Source organism: Notothenia rossii (genome assembly GCF_949606895.1).
Source record: "Notothenia rossii genome assembly, chromosome: 12".
NCBI lineage: Eukaryota > Metazoa > Chordata > Actinopteri > Perciformes > Nototheniidae > Notothenia > Notothenia rossii.
In genome coordinates, this window is record NC_136911.1 from 19767885 (window position 1) to 19783723 (window position 15839).

A 15839-nucleotide genomic window follows, 5' to 3' on the forward strand; every position below is an offset into this window, starting at 1 on the left:
TTTGGCGATCAGGAAACTAATGTTTAATTCTCTACAAGCTGCCCAATGATTCCTAAATCTATTTTGGAACAAACTAAATGGAAATAATTTAACTGAAATGTTGGCGTATCCATTTGAATTCCCATTAGCTGCAGCTGTGTTTACTCTTCTATGACTAAGCCTCTGCAGGAGTGAACCCTTTCATCAGGAACACTTATCTAGCTTTTGACATATACTTATTGTAGTTTGTCGTTTTTTTTAATAGATTTTACAGTTTCATACCAACACCTACTTTATGAACTTGTTGCACAGGTCACACAACCATCAGTTGCCCAGTTTTCACTCAATTAGTAACTCCAAAATCCAGTTTACTGATTCGCTATTGGCTAAAGTGGTCCAGTATGAGTGGTCAGTGTGAACAAACAGAGAGGTGTTTCTTCTCCAGATTCTCTGAGATCTGTCCTATAAATAGCGCCAGATGTCACACTTAGTCGGAAATTTTTGCTCCATGTCTTCCCTCCTCCTATTCGGTTTAGTTCAACAAATCATCCCAGAACTCTTCCTGTCCAGTAGCTCCATCCAGGAACAGGAAACACAGCACAAAGAAAGAAAAACAGAGCTGTGACAATGCTTCGAACATCAAAAAGCGACATTTGAAACGATACCCCTTTCATGGACTCATTCAGTTAGTAAAACATTTTTATTTGGGCATTCATTTGTCTCAGCTGATAATCCAACCTTATTGGATCACTTTTAAAATTAGCAACAGGAATTCTGCCTCTCAAATGTTATTCATCAAACATTCCCTGTAGTTCTCTTTGATGCCTCCTCCTCCCTGACCCGTGGTGTTACTCAAGGCTCCACCCTCGGCCTCCTGTTGTTTCACATGCTTCCACAGGCACTTATCACACAAAAGCACAACATTCATCATGTACAATTAAAAACCAACAAAGAACTAAAGTGCTGGATGTCCCAAAGCCACTGATAACTAATTATCATTTTCATTGAAACGGATTATCAACTCAACAAAGCATTAACAGAACTCAAAAGTAAAAAATAGCGCATTTATTCACAAGCATTACAGCAAACATTATAATGTGTTTTATTATATTTAAATGTAACAGATGTTTTCACACTATTCTCCCGAGGAAAATGGACTTGGGATATTTGTCTCGCAGAGAGGACCACTGCACGAAGAAATAGTCTGATATTGGGTAAAGGATTTTCCCCGTGAGCGACAGCGTCTGCACCCGACAAATGCTCTCCACATAAACTATAAGGACTTTCTTCATTCCCAGAATTCCTAGCAGGAGTGCTGCCACACACAGGGGAACGCAGGTCCCCGGGCCATTGCACAGCACCTGAAACAACAGACAGGGAGAGAGGAGGAGGGGATGAGCACATGTCCAGGAAGTGACACATAGTCAGAGTTATATAAGCTACATAGAGATTTGGAGTCAGGTGACATGTGCTGGGTAAAGGAACAATTGGATGATGTGTTTTCAAATCAATATATATGTAATCCCTTGTGTCCACGACAGCGACAGACGGATTTAATTTATTATTTTAAAAAAAATCAAGTTTTTCCATGACAAAGAGAGGTGAAGGGTCTAATGTAGAAAACTGATATCCATGCACTAATGTTTCCAAAGAACAGTGCATGTGGAACATATTTGGGTTTGGCTAAATATGCATTCATTTTAATATGTTTATGTTTTTTGTAGATACTTACAAATGTTTTATCGTTTAAGATTTTTTCCAATCTGGCTCACAGTTCAGACATCTGCCTCTTTAAAGTATGATCAATTATAACTATTGTTTGAATTGGTTTGATCTTTATTAAACCTTGGCCATTATACCCATGACTAAAGCACAAGCGCTTAAAATGGAAGTCAATATATCTGTTTTTTGCGTGTCTTTATGGTTTATCAGAGACTCACAGCTACAGCAGTGACTACCACCAGCTGTGATGGAGGTCACAGGTAGACACTGATTTATTTGAGTCTAACTAGAGGAGCGGACAGGAAATGATGCATGTGTTAGTTGTTAGACCTTCGGAGAGTTGAGAAGTATGCTTTTAGCTTCACATGACGGAGCATGAACATGTATCATCCCTCAACACTTGAAGAAGTGTGGTCTGAAGTTTAAAAAGGCAAAAAAACGAGAGCATGTGTATGAGTCAGTGAAGGCAGCTCAGTGAAACTCAAAGAGGGGGGAGGGGGCTGGATGAATAAGTGGCCTCAGGGTTGGAGGAAGCTGAGGGAGTTGAGGGAGTTTGGGTTTACAGGAAACCAGACGGAGCTGCTCTGGAGTCTGGAGAAACCATCACACAGTCACACAGACACAGAAATCATTCTCACAGCTCAACGACTGACAAGGAACAGTCACTTTGCTGAATGAAATGCTTCATGTAGCAGCAGATATGAGCATTAGGACTACAAACACTTCACTTTTTAACTCTCATTTAGGTGGTCAGTGCTGTGAAGTAAATAAAAGGGAAATATTCCAGTCTACCATAAACGTCAGCAGATTTGCCCGCTTGATGTTAAGCTCCATCTGGCTGCAGTAAAATGAACTCACGCTAGTTAAGATTTCCATCTCCAGAGATTTCCATACACTTTCATAATCTGGTTATTGTCGGCTTTCTTTAAGTAGTTTCTAACAAAATAAATATGAGAAACACAGAGTTACCCCAGCAGAAGAAACCTGATTTCATGGCCAACATCATGGGATTGCAATGTTATTGGCAATTCGTCAATAGACTGCATTTATATAGCGCTTTTCCAGTCGTTCCCCTGAAGCTGCTATACATATAAGTCGACATTCATCCATTCACAAGTTCATAGAGGCAGTCTCCCACACAAAGTGCCTCCACTGGTATCAACTAACTACATATTTAGTTTTAGACATCCCTGTCTTATGTATTAATTAATTAATTAGTTCTGCTTCTACGTATTTAAATATGACTGTTTTTAAAGTTGTCTTTAATTTACTCAAGTGTCAGGTATCATATTACATCAAAAAATGCTTTTGTTTCATGCTATTCGAATAGATTAGATATATTTTATTTATCTCAAATTGCTATTTATTTTTGTCACAACAGGCATTACATTAAAAATGTAAAATCTTATGTAATGTAAAATAGAATAAATAGTATTCAAATAAACAGTAAATATGAACAAATCAACACAGAAAATATATAGTGTATACCAATGGAGTATCCAAAGAAAACACAATATAATATATACAAAATACGTTAGAATCTAACTTGCAATTAAATCTAAATGCAGTGAGGTAGTGTGAGTCCAGATTACAACTCCTGAATTTCTTAATTTAAAGACACTTCTGTGAAGAATCAGTGCGCATGAGAGCGACTGCAGGATTACGGCGGGTCAAACCGCGCTGCCTTCACAAGAAATGGATCATTTCTGGGAGGACTGCCCTGGCACCAAGTCCCCGGCTTTGTTTGGAACCAGCCACCAAGAACCAAAAAGTTCTGTGGAGAGACGCTCACAAGTCTGCTCTCACAGTCATTCTGCATTTCCTTCTCTATTTACAAAATATCTACAGCCACATACACTTATCCCTACAATAGTGTACTTCTTTGTTTTTTTCTAATGGAATGAGAAAATGAATTACAGATTACGTGTTCTGGTTCAAAATGAGATGTGTTAGTGTTTGTATAAGTGACAGTTCATCTTCCTTGTTGAGAAAGATACCTGCATTCTATAATACTATAACAAAGGAGACCCAACTACATGAGATGGGTCCAAATACTTTTTTTTCTATAGTATATTTTTGCAACATTCCTATGTCTACTTCATTGAATGGCATTCGGCACTGATTAACTTTTATGTTGTTAAATGAGCTATTAATAAGAATGATGTCGTGTAATTCAATGAGCATGACCACGTTGTGCAATATTTGTCAAATGATAGCACTGTACATGAATGAGAATGTCTCAGTGTTAGTTTGTTATCTGCATATTATGACCATATACTAGGTACAATCTTAAAGCCAAGGCTCCAGATTAAAGGCCTGAAATAGTAGAAGGAATGCTTCAAGTGTCTGAGTGATGTTTCTGTGTGATAACAGCTCCCGTCTGCACTCTGTCTGCAGACTCTGCACTCACCACGTCAGGTCTGAGTCTGAACACCAGAGGAAGGGAGAAGCGCAGAGCGTGCAGGGTGCTGAGAACTGAGGAGCTCCAGGACTGAAGCACCTCCCGGCTGCGTGGGATCCGACAGATGGAGAACTGGGGAACAAGGGCACATGACGTCACCGTTTGCATGTTGAATTTGGGTAAAACTGGCTCATATCACAGAAAATGAGTGTAGGAATATATATTATTCAAATGAATGTACGGCAATACTGAATACTCTTTCTCATCATAGGGTTTTCTCAATGGGTATTCAGAAATGCATAAAGCAGGTATTCATTTAGTGTGTTGCATATGTGTGGGTGGCTGTGGCTCACTGGATAGTGTGCTGGGCTTAGAATCAGGGTTCGAGTCCCACTGCAGTCAGCATGTCGTTGTGTCCCTGGGCAAGACACTTCACCTCTAATTTCTCCTGTGGGGATTGTCCACAGTACTGAATGTATGTAAGTCACTTTGGATAAAAGCGTCTGCAGTAATGTAATGTAATATGTATCCCTGGCTCAAATGATGTCAAAGGTATAAGAAAAGCACAAATAAAGAGCGTACTTCTGCCACCTGCTGGTGAGTACTAACACTCCCAGAAGATGCTGTATTTGGTAAGCAAAGACTCAAATTTGTCCAGGGCTGGGGATGGCCTTAGTTAAGTAAATTCTAATTAGGTCATCCAAAAGCTAATTGTCAAAGACGATACATTTGTGCAAATTATTTAGAACTGTACAAACACTTTGGTTTTCTTCAAAGGGGACAGGATGTTCTAATTTGCTTGATATGTCTGAGCAGATCATATTGGAGGAGACATTTCAGTAGTGAGTCTTGACATAGTTAGGGACATGGACCGAATGTCCTCCTACTGACAGCTGTGTACCTGTGACTCAGAGTCTGAGTTCTGTTTAGAGCTTTCGAAGGAGCAGATTTTCTCCTCACTCATCCTGTCAGTGTCGGCGATAACATAGTGTCGAGGTGTGTATCCGACAGAGAGGGACTCCATCAGCCGCAGGATCTCTGTGGTGTGACCACCTGGAAACAGACAACACACACTGTCAACACATAATACACACATGACGGAGCATAGGACTTAGTTGGAAAAATGTTGGCAAGACCATTCTTAGTATATTCAATAAACTTGTATAATATTATATATCTCCAGATGTAGTATAACAGTGGCAAAATACACAGAACACACCCTAATAATTTAGGTCTGTTTATCATGTTTTGATCCAGCTCCATTTGTTCTAATGAAGATTATTATTAGTATAACACCACAGTTATATTTAATGTGATGTAGTGTTTCTGTTATCAATATTACAACCAGAGTTATATTATATATAAGAAAAAATAAGCAAAACCACTCTCAAGGTTGTTTTTGGAATTTTCTGATTTGTTGTGGTTGTTTTTTTAAATAGCTTCTTATAAGTTTAGGAATGGTATGTTTACCTGTTGATCAAGCTTGTTCATATTAATGGTAAATACTGTCTGTACAAATATTAGTAGGGCAGTAAAATATTTATTTAAAAAAAGTTCCACCCCCACTTTTACTGATAGCTTGGCACAGTCCAGTGCAGTAACGCTACGTGTTGTTAGCGCTGATGCTAAGGAAGTAAGCTAACTGTTAACGAACTTTAAAACGTTGTCTACCTGTTCGCCCTTATGCACGAATGAATATCTAAAGGTTGGCAAGCACAACACATGTCTTTAATCATGACTGAGGTACAAGTTAAGCTTTTGACAGCTACTCTTCTCTGCAGATAGCCTACCTGAGGAACTGTATGTAAATTAATATCATTATCGTTACCTGACCCTGCTACGACCAGAACAGCGACCGGACCTTTGGCTCCAGGCTTATAGCTTGATCCCGTCTTTACAATATAATATAAACGGATAATAAATAATAAACACATAAGTCCAACAGCATACACGGCTCCTTCCAGGAACGCCATGACAGCTACGGCAGCTCCGGAGGACCAAAAATGACCAAAACACAGGGAATTTGGTTTATGATCGCTGAGTTCAGAATTTCAGCCACCTCCCTCTCAAGCTGAGTAGATTGTAGCATTGTATCACTGCTAAACGGTTATACTATACTTATTATATTTGCAAATGTTGACACTCAACTTGCCATGTTGACACTTAATGTAATCCTCCTAGGATTACCTAATAGTAAATAGGCTAATGTTTATGTTTGTAACTACACGTGGTCAGTGTTTATCTGCTGCTGGCCTCTCTAGCCCTGATGCACCAACACTGGTAGAACATCTTCAGGAGCCAATAGGACACATTACAGGATCTGAGTGTCAGTTTAATAATGAAGCATGCAAAGCCTATTACAAATTGGCCTCTTACAACTAAAATGTTTAAAAGGAAATAAAATATGCTTCACCCTTCTTTTTCTATTTAAGGATGAATGCTGGTGTCTACTTTGGTTGTTGCAAAAGCATCTGTACTGCCATTGATTTGAAGTGTGGAGAGCACACATTGTTCACAAATGGTGCATTAAACTCTCATAAAGACTCACCATATGTCATTGAGAGCATGTTTTGTGTTTAGTTCAATGTTCAGTAAAAATTATGTTTTTCCTTTAAACTTTCCTTTTGTACAAATAGGCTATACTGAAATATGCTGAAATGCGATACTTGGTACACTCCAAGCTCAACTTATTTACTAAAGGTAATATTTATCAGGAAATTCAACAACGTCATTGCAGTTTTTCCTGCAAGCTCTACTGGCTATGGAAAAAATAAACTCCAGACGCGTTATTTTCAGATAAAGCGGAGTCTCCGGTTTTTCCCACGGGACTTGAACGCAGCATGTGTTCAGACAGCGGAGGCTGAGCAGCATCAGGATGGGCGGCTAGCATCTGTCTGAGTCTCGGCTTTAACGGCAGCATCCTGAGCATCTTCATGACAGGTGGGTAACACACCATCATCACAACATACAGTGTATTCAGTCTCACTGTGCACGTGCATTGTATATGTGCCTGTTGTCATCAGTGTGTGTGTGTGTGTGTGTGTGTGTGTGTGTGTGTGTGTGTGTGTGTGTGTGTGTGTGTGTGTGTGTGTGTGTGTGTGTGTGTTGTGCGACTGTATGGCAGAACGACAGCGGTCGTGCTGCAACGCTACAGGTGTACGGGGGCTGTCTACACACACAGACACATAGACACACACACACACACACACACACACACACACACACACACACACACACACACACACACACACACACACACACACACACACACACACACACACACACGACCTTGTCCTTCAGATGATCAGTGTGTGTGCAGACAGAAGGTCATCAGGAGACGCAGCTTGTCCCGGCGGACGATGTCCTCTGATTGGTTATCACCGATCTCATTCAGCAGATGATGGGTTTCATTGATGGACACAGCAGCCCGCCTGTTTTTGACTTGTGCAACATGGCAACCTAAAATGTTTTCATATTAATGACATGTACGTGATCAATAGCATTTTTCAATTCATTATTAACTATAAATGAAGCTGTTAATTTCAACTAATGAACCAGAATTTGGCACCACTAATATATGTATTTCACAAAAAGCACATTTAAGCTCCAGATCATCTACTACCTTGTGTGGTGAGATTGTCTTTGCCAAATGCTGTTCTAAAGGTAATCAAAATAAAATTTGTGTTGACACTTAAAACTCAATCTGGATTACGTTTTAAGTGTCAATACAAATCTTATTTTGATTTTCAGTTGTCAAAATTGACTACAATCGATGCGATCAAATGCTGTTTATACATGGTCATTCTACCTGTAATGATGCATGCGATTTAGCCCCTCTTTTACTTTGCTCTTTCCTCCCTTAGACCCACTGAAATCCTCCTAAGCAGAACACCACAGAAGAAGACAGGGAGGCAGGATGGACTCCTTCTCCATGATGGGCAGCAGCAGGAGCCCTGTGTTCTTCACAGCTCCGTCCTCTCACCACCACCTCCAACACACACAGGCCTGTTTCCTGCCCAACGGCACCAAGAGTGGAGACACAGAGTCTTCCCGGCCCACGGTGGCCATCCTGGGCTCCGGGGACTTCTCCAAGTGCCTGACCATCCGCCTGCTGCGCTGTGGCTTCCATGTGGTGGTGGGGAGCCGACACCCCAAACTGGCAGCGCAGTCCCTTCCTCATGTAGTGGATGTGACACACCATGAGGACGCTGTGGGGAAGTCCAACATCGTGTTCCTGGCTATCCGTCGTGAGCACTACTCTGTGCTGTGGGACCTCAAACACCTACTGGAAGGTAGATACTTACACATATACACACTTAGAGCACTGTCATAAAAATGTATTACAGCATTAAATCATGCATTCTAATTCATCATGCTTTTGAATCTTATGTAGAAATTATCCGGACTGACAAAAGTGGAAAATAATAAACAGATGTTATTTTTATTTAATATATCAGTCTTACAAAGAGGAACTTTAAAGATGAATCAAATTCAATGTTGTTGCTAATGTTGTGTAAAACAAGAATTCTACGAGAAGTCTGGAGGTCCCTTCTAGATATCCGATACTCCAGGAGGGTGTCTTGCATTATTAAGTTTAACTACAGAAATCCTGTGTGTGTGTCTTGCCGTGCAGGAAAGATCCTGGTGGATGTGAGCAACAACAGGAGGATGAACCAGTACCCCGAGTCCAACGCTGAGTATCTGGCTTCACTGATGCCAGGCTCCATCACCGTCAAAGGCTTCAACGTCATCTCAGCCTGGGCCATGCAGATGAGCTGCCCCAAAGACGCCAGCACACAGGTAACATAAACACATTCAATTCTTTGAACAAACTAACAAACAACAAATCTAACACAAGGTCCATTTACAAGATTTTTCTGCAGATTTCACTGGGTTTTCACCGTCTTGTTCATATGAAACCAACATGGCTCGGTTATGATTATTGGACAGAACAGCCTGAGTTCACTTCAAGGCCAACAGGCATCTTGATTTAGGATCTGCGTCTTGGGTTATCGAAGGAGACAGAAGCCAGCATACTGCATGCAACAGAGACAATGACAGTTCATTCTGCCTTGCTGGCTATTTGAAGCCTTCATTTTGATCAAATTTAGGCACAGATTATAAAAAAGCCCTCACATCCAGAGCAAATTAATTCCTATAGAGGGAACTCACAACAATAGAGCTGCCCGCTTCTGAAATAATCTCCCAGCCAGTCAGCTATCATGGTTAGGATTATAAAATGAGAGGGCAGCACTTCAGATGTGCAAGTAAGAAGCTTCTCAATTAAATGCATGAGTTTCATGGAGAACCCTTGCAATCAGATATAATGCAAGAGAAGAGACTATTATTTCAGGATTTAGTAGAGGAGAAGAAATTGGAGTGAATAGATGTGCGAGAGGACAGGTGGAAAAGAATAGTGTGGATTAAGGGCTATAAACGATAAAATAACTATTCTACACAATCACAGGTAGTATACACTCATAGTTCATGATACTATTAATCAGTTTGACATTCTATAGGTGATTATGTCATCATCTTCCTACTTGTCTTCTCTGTACGTCCAACCTCCAGGTGTACATCTGCAGTGACTCGGTGGAGGCTCGGCAGCAGATCATGGAGTTAGCCCGCCAGCTCCACTTCCTGCCGGTGGATATGGGCACCCTGTCTTCCTCTCGGGAAATTGAGAACATTCCCATACGGTTATTCCCCGGCTGGAAGGGCCCCGTGCTCGCTGCCGTCGCCCTCTCCATCTTCTTTTTCGCCTACTCATTTGTACGAGACATCATCCACCCGTATGTGAAACACAAGCAGAGTGACTTCTACAAGATCCCCATAGAGATGGTGAACCGGACTCTGCCCACTGTGGCCATCACGCTGCTGGCGCTGGTGTACCTGGCGGGTCAGCTGGCCGCCGCCCACCAACTGTACTACGGCACCAAGTACAGACAGTTCCCCCACTGGCTGGAGGGCTGGCTGCAGAGCAGGAAGCAGCTGGGCCTGCTCAGCTTCTTCCTGGCTGCCGTGCACGTGGTCTACAGCCTGTGTCTGCCCATGAGGAGGTCTGAGAGGTACCTGATGCTCAACACCGCCTACCAGCAGGTCAGTGGGGGGGCTCAGAGTGATATGCTCCAGGGAAACAAGAAGATGTGTGTTAATGTGTTGTCTTTGCTTTGATTAAAGAGGTCCTATTATTGGGGGTATTGAGGTTTTCCCTTAGTGTGTAATAAAGGTTTTAGTGCATGTAAATGGTGTGCAAAGGTTAAAATCCCAAAGTTCCATCCAGAGGGAGTTTCTCTCCCATATACTCCCCCCCCCCCCTTCCTTAAACATCTCCATTGGTCTCCTTTGTTGGCTTCAGCAACATGGTGACATCACTATGTATAACACTTGCGCTTCAATTGGCTAGCGCTCCCACACATTGTACGTGAAAGAAAATCAAGGGCCAGAATCCATAATTAAAAGATGGTCATAGTGATTGATTTCATCCCAAGCCTCCTCTGTGTGTGCAGGTCCACGCTAATGTGGAGAACGCGTGGAACGAGGAGGAGGTGTGGAGGGTGGAGATGTACGTTTCCTTCGGGATCATGAGCCTCGGGCTGCTGTCGCTTCTCGCCATCACCTCCATCCCCTCCGTCCACAGCACGCTCAACTGGAGGGAGTTCAGCTTCATACAGGTACGACACCAAACAGGGGTGATGCTTGGAGAAACTTATTGTCAGGCAAATTCTGGGGACATAAGGGGTCCTTTCTCTAAGATTACTAAGCAGTAGAAATCTTCAGTAGAAGAAATGTTTGGGCTAGAATTTCCCTCTGATGCTTCATTAGTAATGGATATTGCAGAATGTGGGGTGTTGTACAGTGTAGGGGGGGGGGGGGGGAGAGTAGTAACAGTGTATGGTGGATTTGAAGTTTGTCACATGGAAATCATCAGAATCAGAATATTTTCATATCTTGGGTTTTGCGGCCGTTGCTAAAAATATAAATAAAAAAGTATACGAGGTGTGTGCCTGGCTCTCCTCTCAGTGAATGAATCCCAGCAGTTGTTGCTGTATATCCCATAATGAGTGTTCCTGTCTTTACTCCAGTCCACGCTGGGCTACATCGCTCTGCTCATCGCGACCCTGCACGGCCTGCTGTTCGGCTGGAAGAAAGCCTTCGAGGAGGACGCCTACCGCTTCTACCTACCCCCCAGCTTCATGGTGGCCCTGGCGCTGCCCGTGTGTGTGATCCTGGGGAAGGTGCTCATGCTGCTCCCCTGCGTCGGCCGCAAGCTGCACCAGATCCGCCGCGGCATGGACAGCAGTCAGAACCGCTGCCAGCGCCTGGAGCCCGTGGGCTCGGCTGCACACGTCTCTCCGGAGAGAGTCACCATCATGTGAGCTCTCCCACATACACTGCCATATCTAACTGGTGTATGTGAACACATTCACATGATCCAAATGGTATTCTTTGTTCCTGTGATCAGTTTGGCCGTCTGTGAATCCTGTTCTTAGTAGCTGTTCATTATAACTGCCCTAGTGGGACTGTCATGTTACAGTTTGTCCATCTAAATGGTAAAATGGAATATCTTGTCAATATTTCTTTAACACTTTGTTCCTGTCGTTGTGTTCTGGCAGACATTAGACTGAGGTAGTTTACTTTAAAGGAAAATTCAATACATTTTACAAGTTCTGCTCGGCCTGTTAAAACATCAGAATCTTCTAGTCTTATTTCAAAGTCAAGAAAAAAAAAAATAATGTAGCATAGGTCTCATTCAGAATCATTCAAATATTACACGAGTCCATTTAATCAAGTTTAATGAGCTGCTATGTTCATAACTTTTAATACGTCTCAGTCAAACACCTTGAATTATGTTAAAACACTTGAGTTTTGTATACAGGAGTTTCAAGGTAACTTTGTTTAAAATCTGAGCTAAATAACTAGGCATGTTTACCCATAATTCCCTTCCTTAAGCTTCCGTGTCATGGTTACACAGGTTTAAGTGTTACTTTACTAGATTGTGTTTCCATAAATAAACATTCCTAAAAGGTTAATACAGTTCTGCACTTTAAAAACTATTTCAGAGGTACATGTGTGTCCTTAGGAGTGTCCAGCAGGTGGCTGTGTTACAACACAAATTCAGAGGAAACAAAGTTTAGAAACACATTTCTAATGAATGAGTTTGAATGTGAGAAAGAGCCAAGAATCAAAATGTAAATTATAAAAATATTTTTAATGAAAACACTTAATCTCACATTACAAACATAGCAAATAAAACTCAATTCACAACACATTTGTATCTCAAAGTTTAAGAAAATGGTATAAAACTAAGTCAACCCTTATAGTAACTTTGTGTGGATGTTTGAGTTGTGGAATAAAATGTCAATGATGTAATGTTATCTGGCTCGTGTTCATGTAAGTGATACTTTAAAACTAAAGTGAGAATAAAATATTTTTACCTGTAGCAGTGTAGAAACTTTATTTCAGAGCACTGTGCACCAGAGTACACTTAATTAAAAGGACATTTAAAGATGAAGCACAATAAAGCCCCATAGGGTTAAGAAAATACCTTTACAATGTTTGTATCATGAGGAGCCACATATATATCAGATCTCTGCACAACACACAATACATTCAACTTTACACTGTTAAGCAACTTGAATGCATCTATTCAGGCTGAGTGAGCCATATGAATGAATTCAAAGCTGTTTTTATTACAATAAGTGCTTTTCTCGTTAGAGTCACATAAGCCGAATTGAAGCATTACATCCTCATGATAGTCTAACAGTGTCATTTTCGTAAGGCACATTGTATTTTCGTAGATAAACAGGAAGGCATTAAATTGTGTGTTTTTTTTTAACGAGATTCAGCATTAAGATAAGGGCATTCCACGTTCTAAAATGTTCCTAAAAACATGTCAGTGCACCTGTTCATAAAACAGTCTCATGTCTGGGAGCTGATCTGCTCCAGCTGAGGCACCAGCTCCTGAGCAGTTGGTCTGCAGCGACCGTCCCCGCTCCAGCAGCGGCCCAGCAGAGTCCTGCACTGCCGGCCCTGCTCCGACTGGAACACCGGGTGCTCCTGGACCGACGGCCGCAGATTGTGGGCCACCACCGCGTAGAGCACGTGCTGCCGGTCCCCGGTGTAGGGCTGCTCTCTGGTGATCAGCTGCCACAGAGTGATCCCGAAGGAGAAGATGTCTGCTTTAGGAGACAGCCCCTCTCCTTTCAGCAGCTCCGGGGCTCTGTGCGTGTACGTGCCGCCGACGTGGCTCAGATGCGGGCTGAGACAGCTCACCTCGCACCTGAGGTCCAGTTTCAGAGAAGAACCGAAATCTACTATTTTGCACACGTCCTCCCCGGACACCAACACGTTGGCTGGCTTAATGTCCAGGTGCAGCACGCTGTGTGAGTGCAGGAAGCGCAGACCGCGTGCAATATCTGTTGCATACCTGAGGCACCTGTCCTCCAGAGGGTCACACCCACCGTAGATGATCTGCTGCAGGTTTCTGTCCCCCACAAACTCCATGAGCACCGCTCCGATGCTGCTATCGTCTCCGAAATCCGCTGGCATGCAGGTGGTGGCCGCGATGACGCGCACGACGTTCTCGTGGCGCAGGTGTGCTGCGTTCAGCTCGGCCCAGAAGCTCTGACGGGACGCCAGCTTGTTTTTGGTGCACTTCTTGACTTTCTTCAGCGCTACAGTCTCTCCGAAGTAATCCGCCTTGTAGACGGATCCGAACCCTCCGGATCCCGCAGGCTGCACGGAGCGTAGTTCCTTCCAGTGGATCACCGTGGACCAGAGCCGACTGGCAACCTTTCCGTGGAGCCGCTGGACGGGAACCTGTAAGGTGGATCCGGGGTTTCTGGTCAGCGGGCTGCTGCAGGTCTCCAGGTCCAGGAAGGGGTAGAAATCTTTGGGGAGCAGGCGGGTGACCGGGATCGGGGAAGGCATGTTGGGTGGGCGTGTGTGAGCGCAGTCTGCTGCTGACTGATCAGCTGGCCCTTCTTCTTTTGCGGTTTTATGGCCGGTAGCAGCCAGCGTTAAAGGCGCATTACCGCCCCCTAAAGTATTGGAGTGTGAACCAGAATTATCTAACCAAAAAAAAAAGAAATTAAGTTACATTTTCTTTATTAACTCTGTTTGTTTATCATTTGTGGTTGCTTTGTACGTATACCCCACTACAATACAGAGGTATATGGTGTACTTTTACTCCACTACATTTATTTAATACCTTGTTATTACAGATTTTGATTAAGGATGTGAAATATAATCAAGTGTTAAATCAGACTTTAGTTCCACCTGGAGTCAATTCACAAGCTACCCTGCAGTATACAAAGTCATTCAAACTAGCTGCACCTTTACCAGCTTTGAGAACACTTTAATAATCAAACATTATAAAAAATATCATATTATTCTGAAATTGACCAATCTGCACAATTACTAATTTTACTTTCGGGACTTTAAGTATATGGATGTTAATACTTTTGTACTTGAGTAACAGTTTGATTGCAGGACGTTTACTTGTAACAGAGTATTCCTACACTCTGGTACTTCTACTTATACTACAAGTACAAGATGTGAGTACTTCTCCCCCCTCTGGTTAATACATGGTCCTCTGACCCTGCTGACATGCTGACTCCTGCAGTCCCAATTGTGTTGCCACTCCTTAAAAACATTCCTTTTTACTATTTATTTTGCTTCAGATTTGTGCACTTTCTGCTCTGCTCTCTCCCAGCAGAAGCCCCTCCATGCGGCCACAGCGCCCCCTGGGGTCCAGGAGTGTGAAGTACTTTCTGTTTGGGTTCAACGGGTTCATCCCGATGGTTCAACTCAGTTTATTCTGTGCAGCAGAGGAGGGCGGGGTACATCACAAACTTTCTGCATTCAGTGGTAGTAAAACACGATAATATTTATGTGTGTTTCAGAAAAAAGTTACTACTCGGTGCGCGCGAGCCACGGCCTGCTTAATTAGCCGCGAGACAGCTTTGTGCAGAGTCCAGTTTCAGAAGTGCACACTAACACATTTGAGCTGAGGCTGGGGGAGGGAGCTGCAGAACATGTTACACAGCTCACAGCCTGTGTTTGTCCTTTTCACTCTTTTCACCGAGACTTTTCCTGCATGCAGGAACACATGGTCACAGAGTGAACACTACTGCAGTGTAACATGCAGCTGATAACACAGGAGAGCAACAGGGAGCTGTCAGTTTGTTCATGTAAACTCTACAACTTATTTGTGCTAACCTCCTTGGCTGATCCACAAAAATAGGTTTCAAGCAAACAGAGTCATGATAAAGTGAGAGAAGGATAAATGTCAAGGAACACAGCAGGAATAGGAATTGGATAGCCTTCAGCGTGAAGTATACCGGGTAATGGGGTTGTTTAATATAACCGCATGATTTTATCAACCAATTACATCAGTTTTTGGGACCAACAGCTTTCATTTGTAGCTGATACATCCACTCCACTTCCACTGCAGTGTGCATAATCCTGAAACATTCAATACATTTCAATGTTTAGGATTGCTTTACCTCATATGTTTGAAAGTCTCTTCCACTGAAGAACAACATGGTAGCACACACTGTTCTCAGAAGCAGTATGCTCAAAAAACATAGAATTCATGTTGTTTTTATTGTTTATTTCTTGACAGATCGCACTTATTTAGGCTTCAGACAAGACAAAATCAACATTAAGTTTTGTATTAAGTGTCAGATGTGCAGAATGACATTAAATAAGAGGATTGTCGAGATAAGTTCGG

At 42.5% G+C, this 15839-nt stretch overlaps 3 protein-coding genes across 5 annotated transcripts; 1 reads left to right on the plus strand and 2 right to left on the minus strand.

Moving 5' to 3' along the window:
• Positions 1-644: 644 nt before the first annotated feature.
• On the minus strand, positions 645-6162 carry alg14 (ALG14 UDP-N-acetylglucosaminyltransferase subunit). The gene is made up of 4 exons (XM_079661073.1): positions 5931-6162; positions 5004-5155; positions 4112-4234; positions 645-1340 (listed from the first exon to the last, which is right to left on the minus strand). The coding sequence occupies exons 1-4, from the start codon at positions 6073-6075 to the stop codon at positions 1110-1112; spliced, it is 651 nt and encodes a 216-aa protein (XP_079517199.1). The 5' UTR covers positions 6076-6162; the 3' UTR covers positions 645-1109.
• On the plus strand, positions 5739-12719 carry steap2 (STEAP family member 2, metalloreductase). 3 transcript variants are annotated; one of them, XM_079661070.1, is made up of 9 exons: positions 5739-5807; positions 6739-6802; positions 6899-7042; positions 7227-7587; positions 7966-8394; positions 8736-8902; positions 9674-10201; positions 10612-10776; positions 11188-12719. In XM_079661070.1, the coding sequence occupies exons 5-9, from the start codon at positions 8019-8021 to the stop codon at positions 11479-11481; spliced, it is 1530 nt and encodes a 509-aa protein (XP_079517196.1). In that variant the 5' UTR covers positions 5739-5807; positions 6739-6802; positions 6899-7042; positions 7227-7587; positions 7966-8018; the 3' UTR covers positions 11482-12719. The 3 variants fall into 3 exon arrangements, with proteins under 3 accessions (XP_079517196.1, XP_079517194.1, XP_079517195.1); XM_079661068.1 differs by lacking the exon at positions 7227-7587; XM_079661069.1 differs by lacking the exons at positions 5739-5807; positions 7227-7587 and having other exon boundaries at positions 6249-6802.
• mos (v-mos Moloney murine sarcoma viral oncogene homolog) lies at positions 12296-14118 on the minus strand. Its single transcript, XM_079661071.1, has one exon. The coding sequence runs from the start codon at positions 14033-14035 to the stop codon at positions 13025-13027; it is 1011 nt and encodes a 336-aa protein (XP_079517197.1). The 5' UTR covers positions 14036-14118; the 3' UTR covers positions 12296-13024.
• Between the last annotated feature and the right edge of the window lie 1721 nt (positions 14119-15839).

Excerpts from the sequence above, each read along its gene's own strand:
- steap2 (XM_079661070.1), top strand. The coding sequence starts at position 8,019 with ATGGACTCCTTCTCCATGATGGGCAGCAGCAGGAGCCCTGTGTTCTTC. Across the intron at positions 8,903-9,673 it reads CCAAAGACGCCAGCACACAG|GTGTACATCTGCAGTGACTC; the intron begins GTAACATAAACA and ends TCCAACCTCCAG. Across the intron at positions 10,202-10,611 it reads TCAACACCGCCTACCAGCAG|GTCCACGCTAATGTGGAGAA; the intron begins GTCAGTGGGGGG and ends CTGTGTGTGCAG.
- mos (XM_079661071.1), bottom strand. The coding sequence starts at position 14,035 with ATGCCTTCCCCGATCCCGGTCACCCGCCTGCTCCCCAAAGATTTCTAC.
- alg14 (XM_079661073.1), bottom strand. The coding sequence starts at position 6,075 with ATGGCGTTCCTGGAAGGAGCCGTGTATGCTGTTGGACTTATGTGTTTA. Across the intron at positions 4,235-5,003 it reads ACTCAGACTCTGAGTCACAG|TTCTCCATCTGTCGGATCCC; the intron begins GTACACAGCTGT and ends CTTGTTCCCCAG. Across the intron at positions 1,341-4,111 it reads TCAGACTCAGACCTGACGTG|GTGCTGTGCAATGGCCCGGG; the intron begins GTGAGTGCAGAG and ends CTGTTGTTTCAG.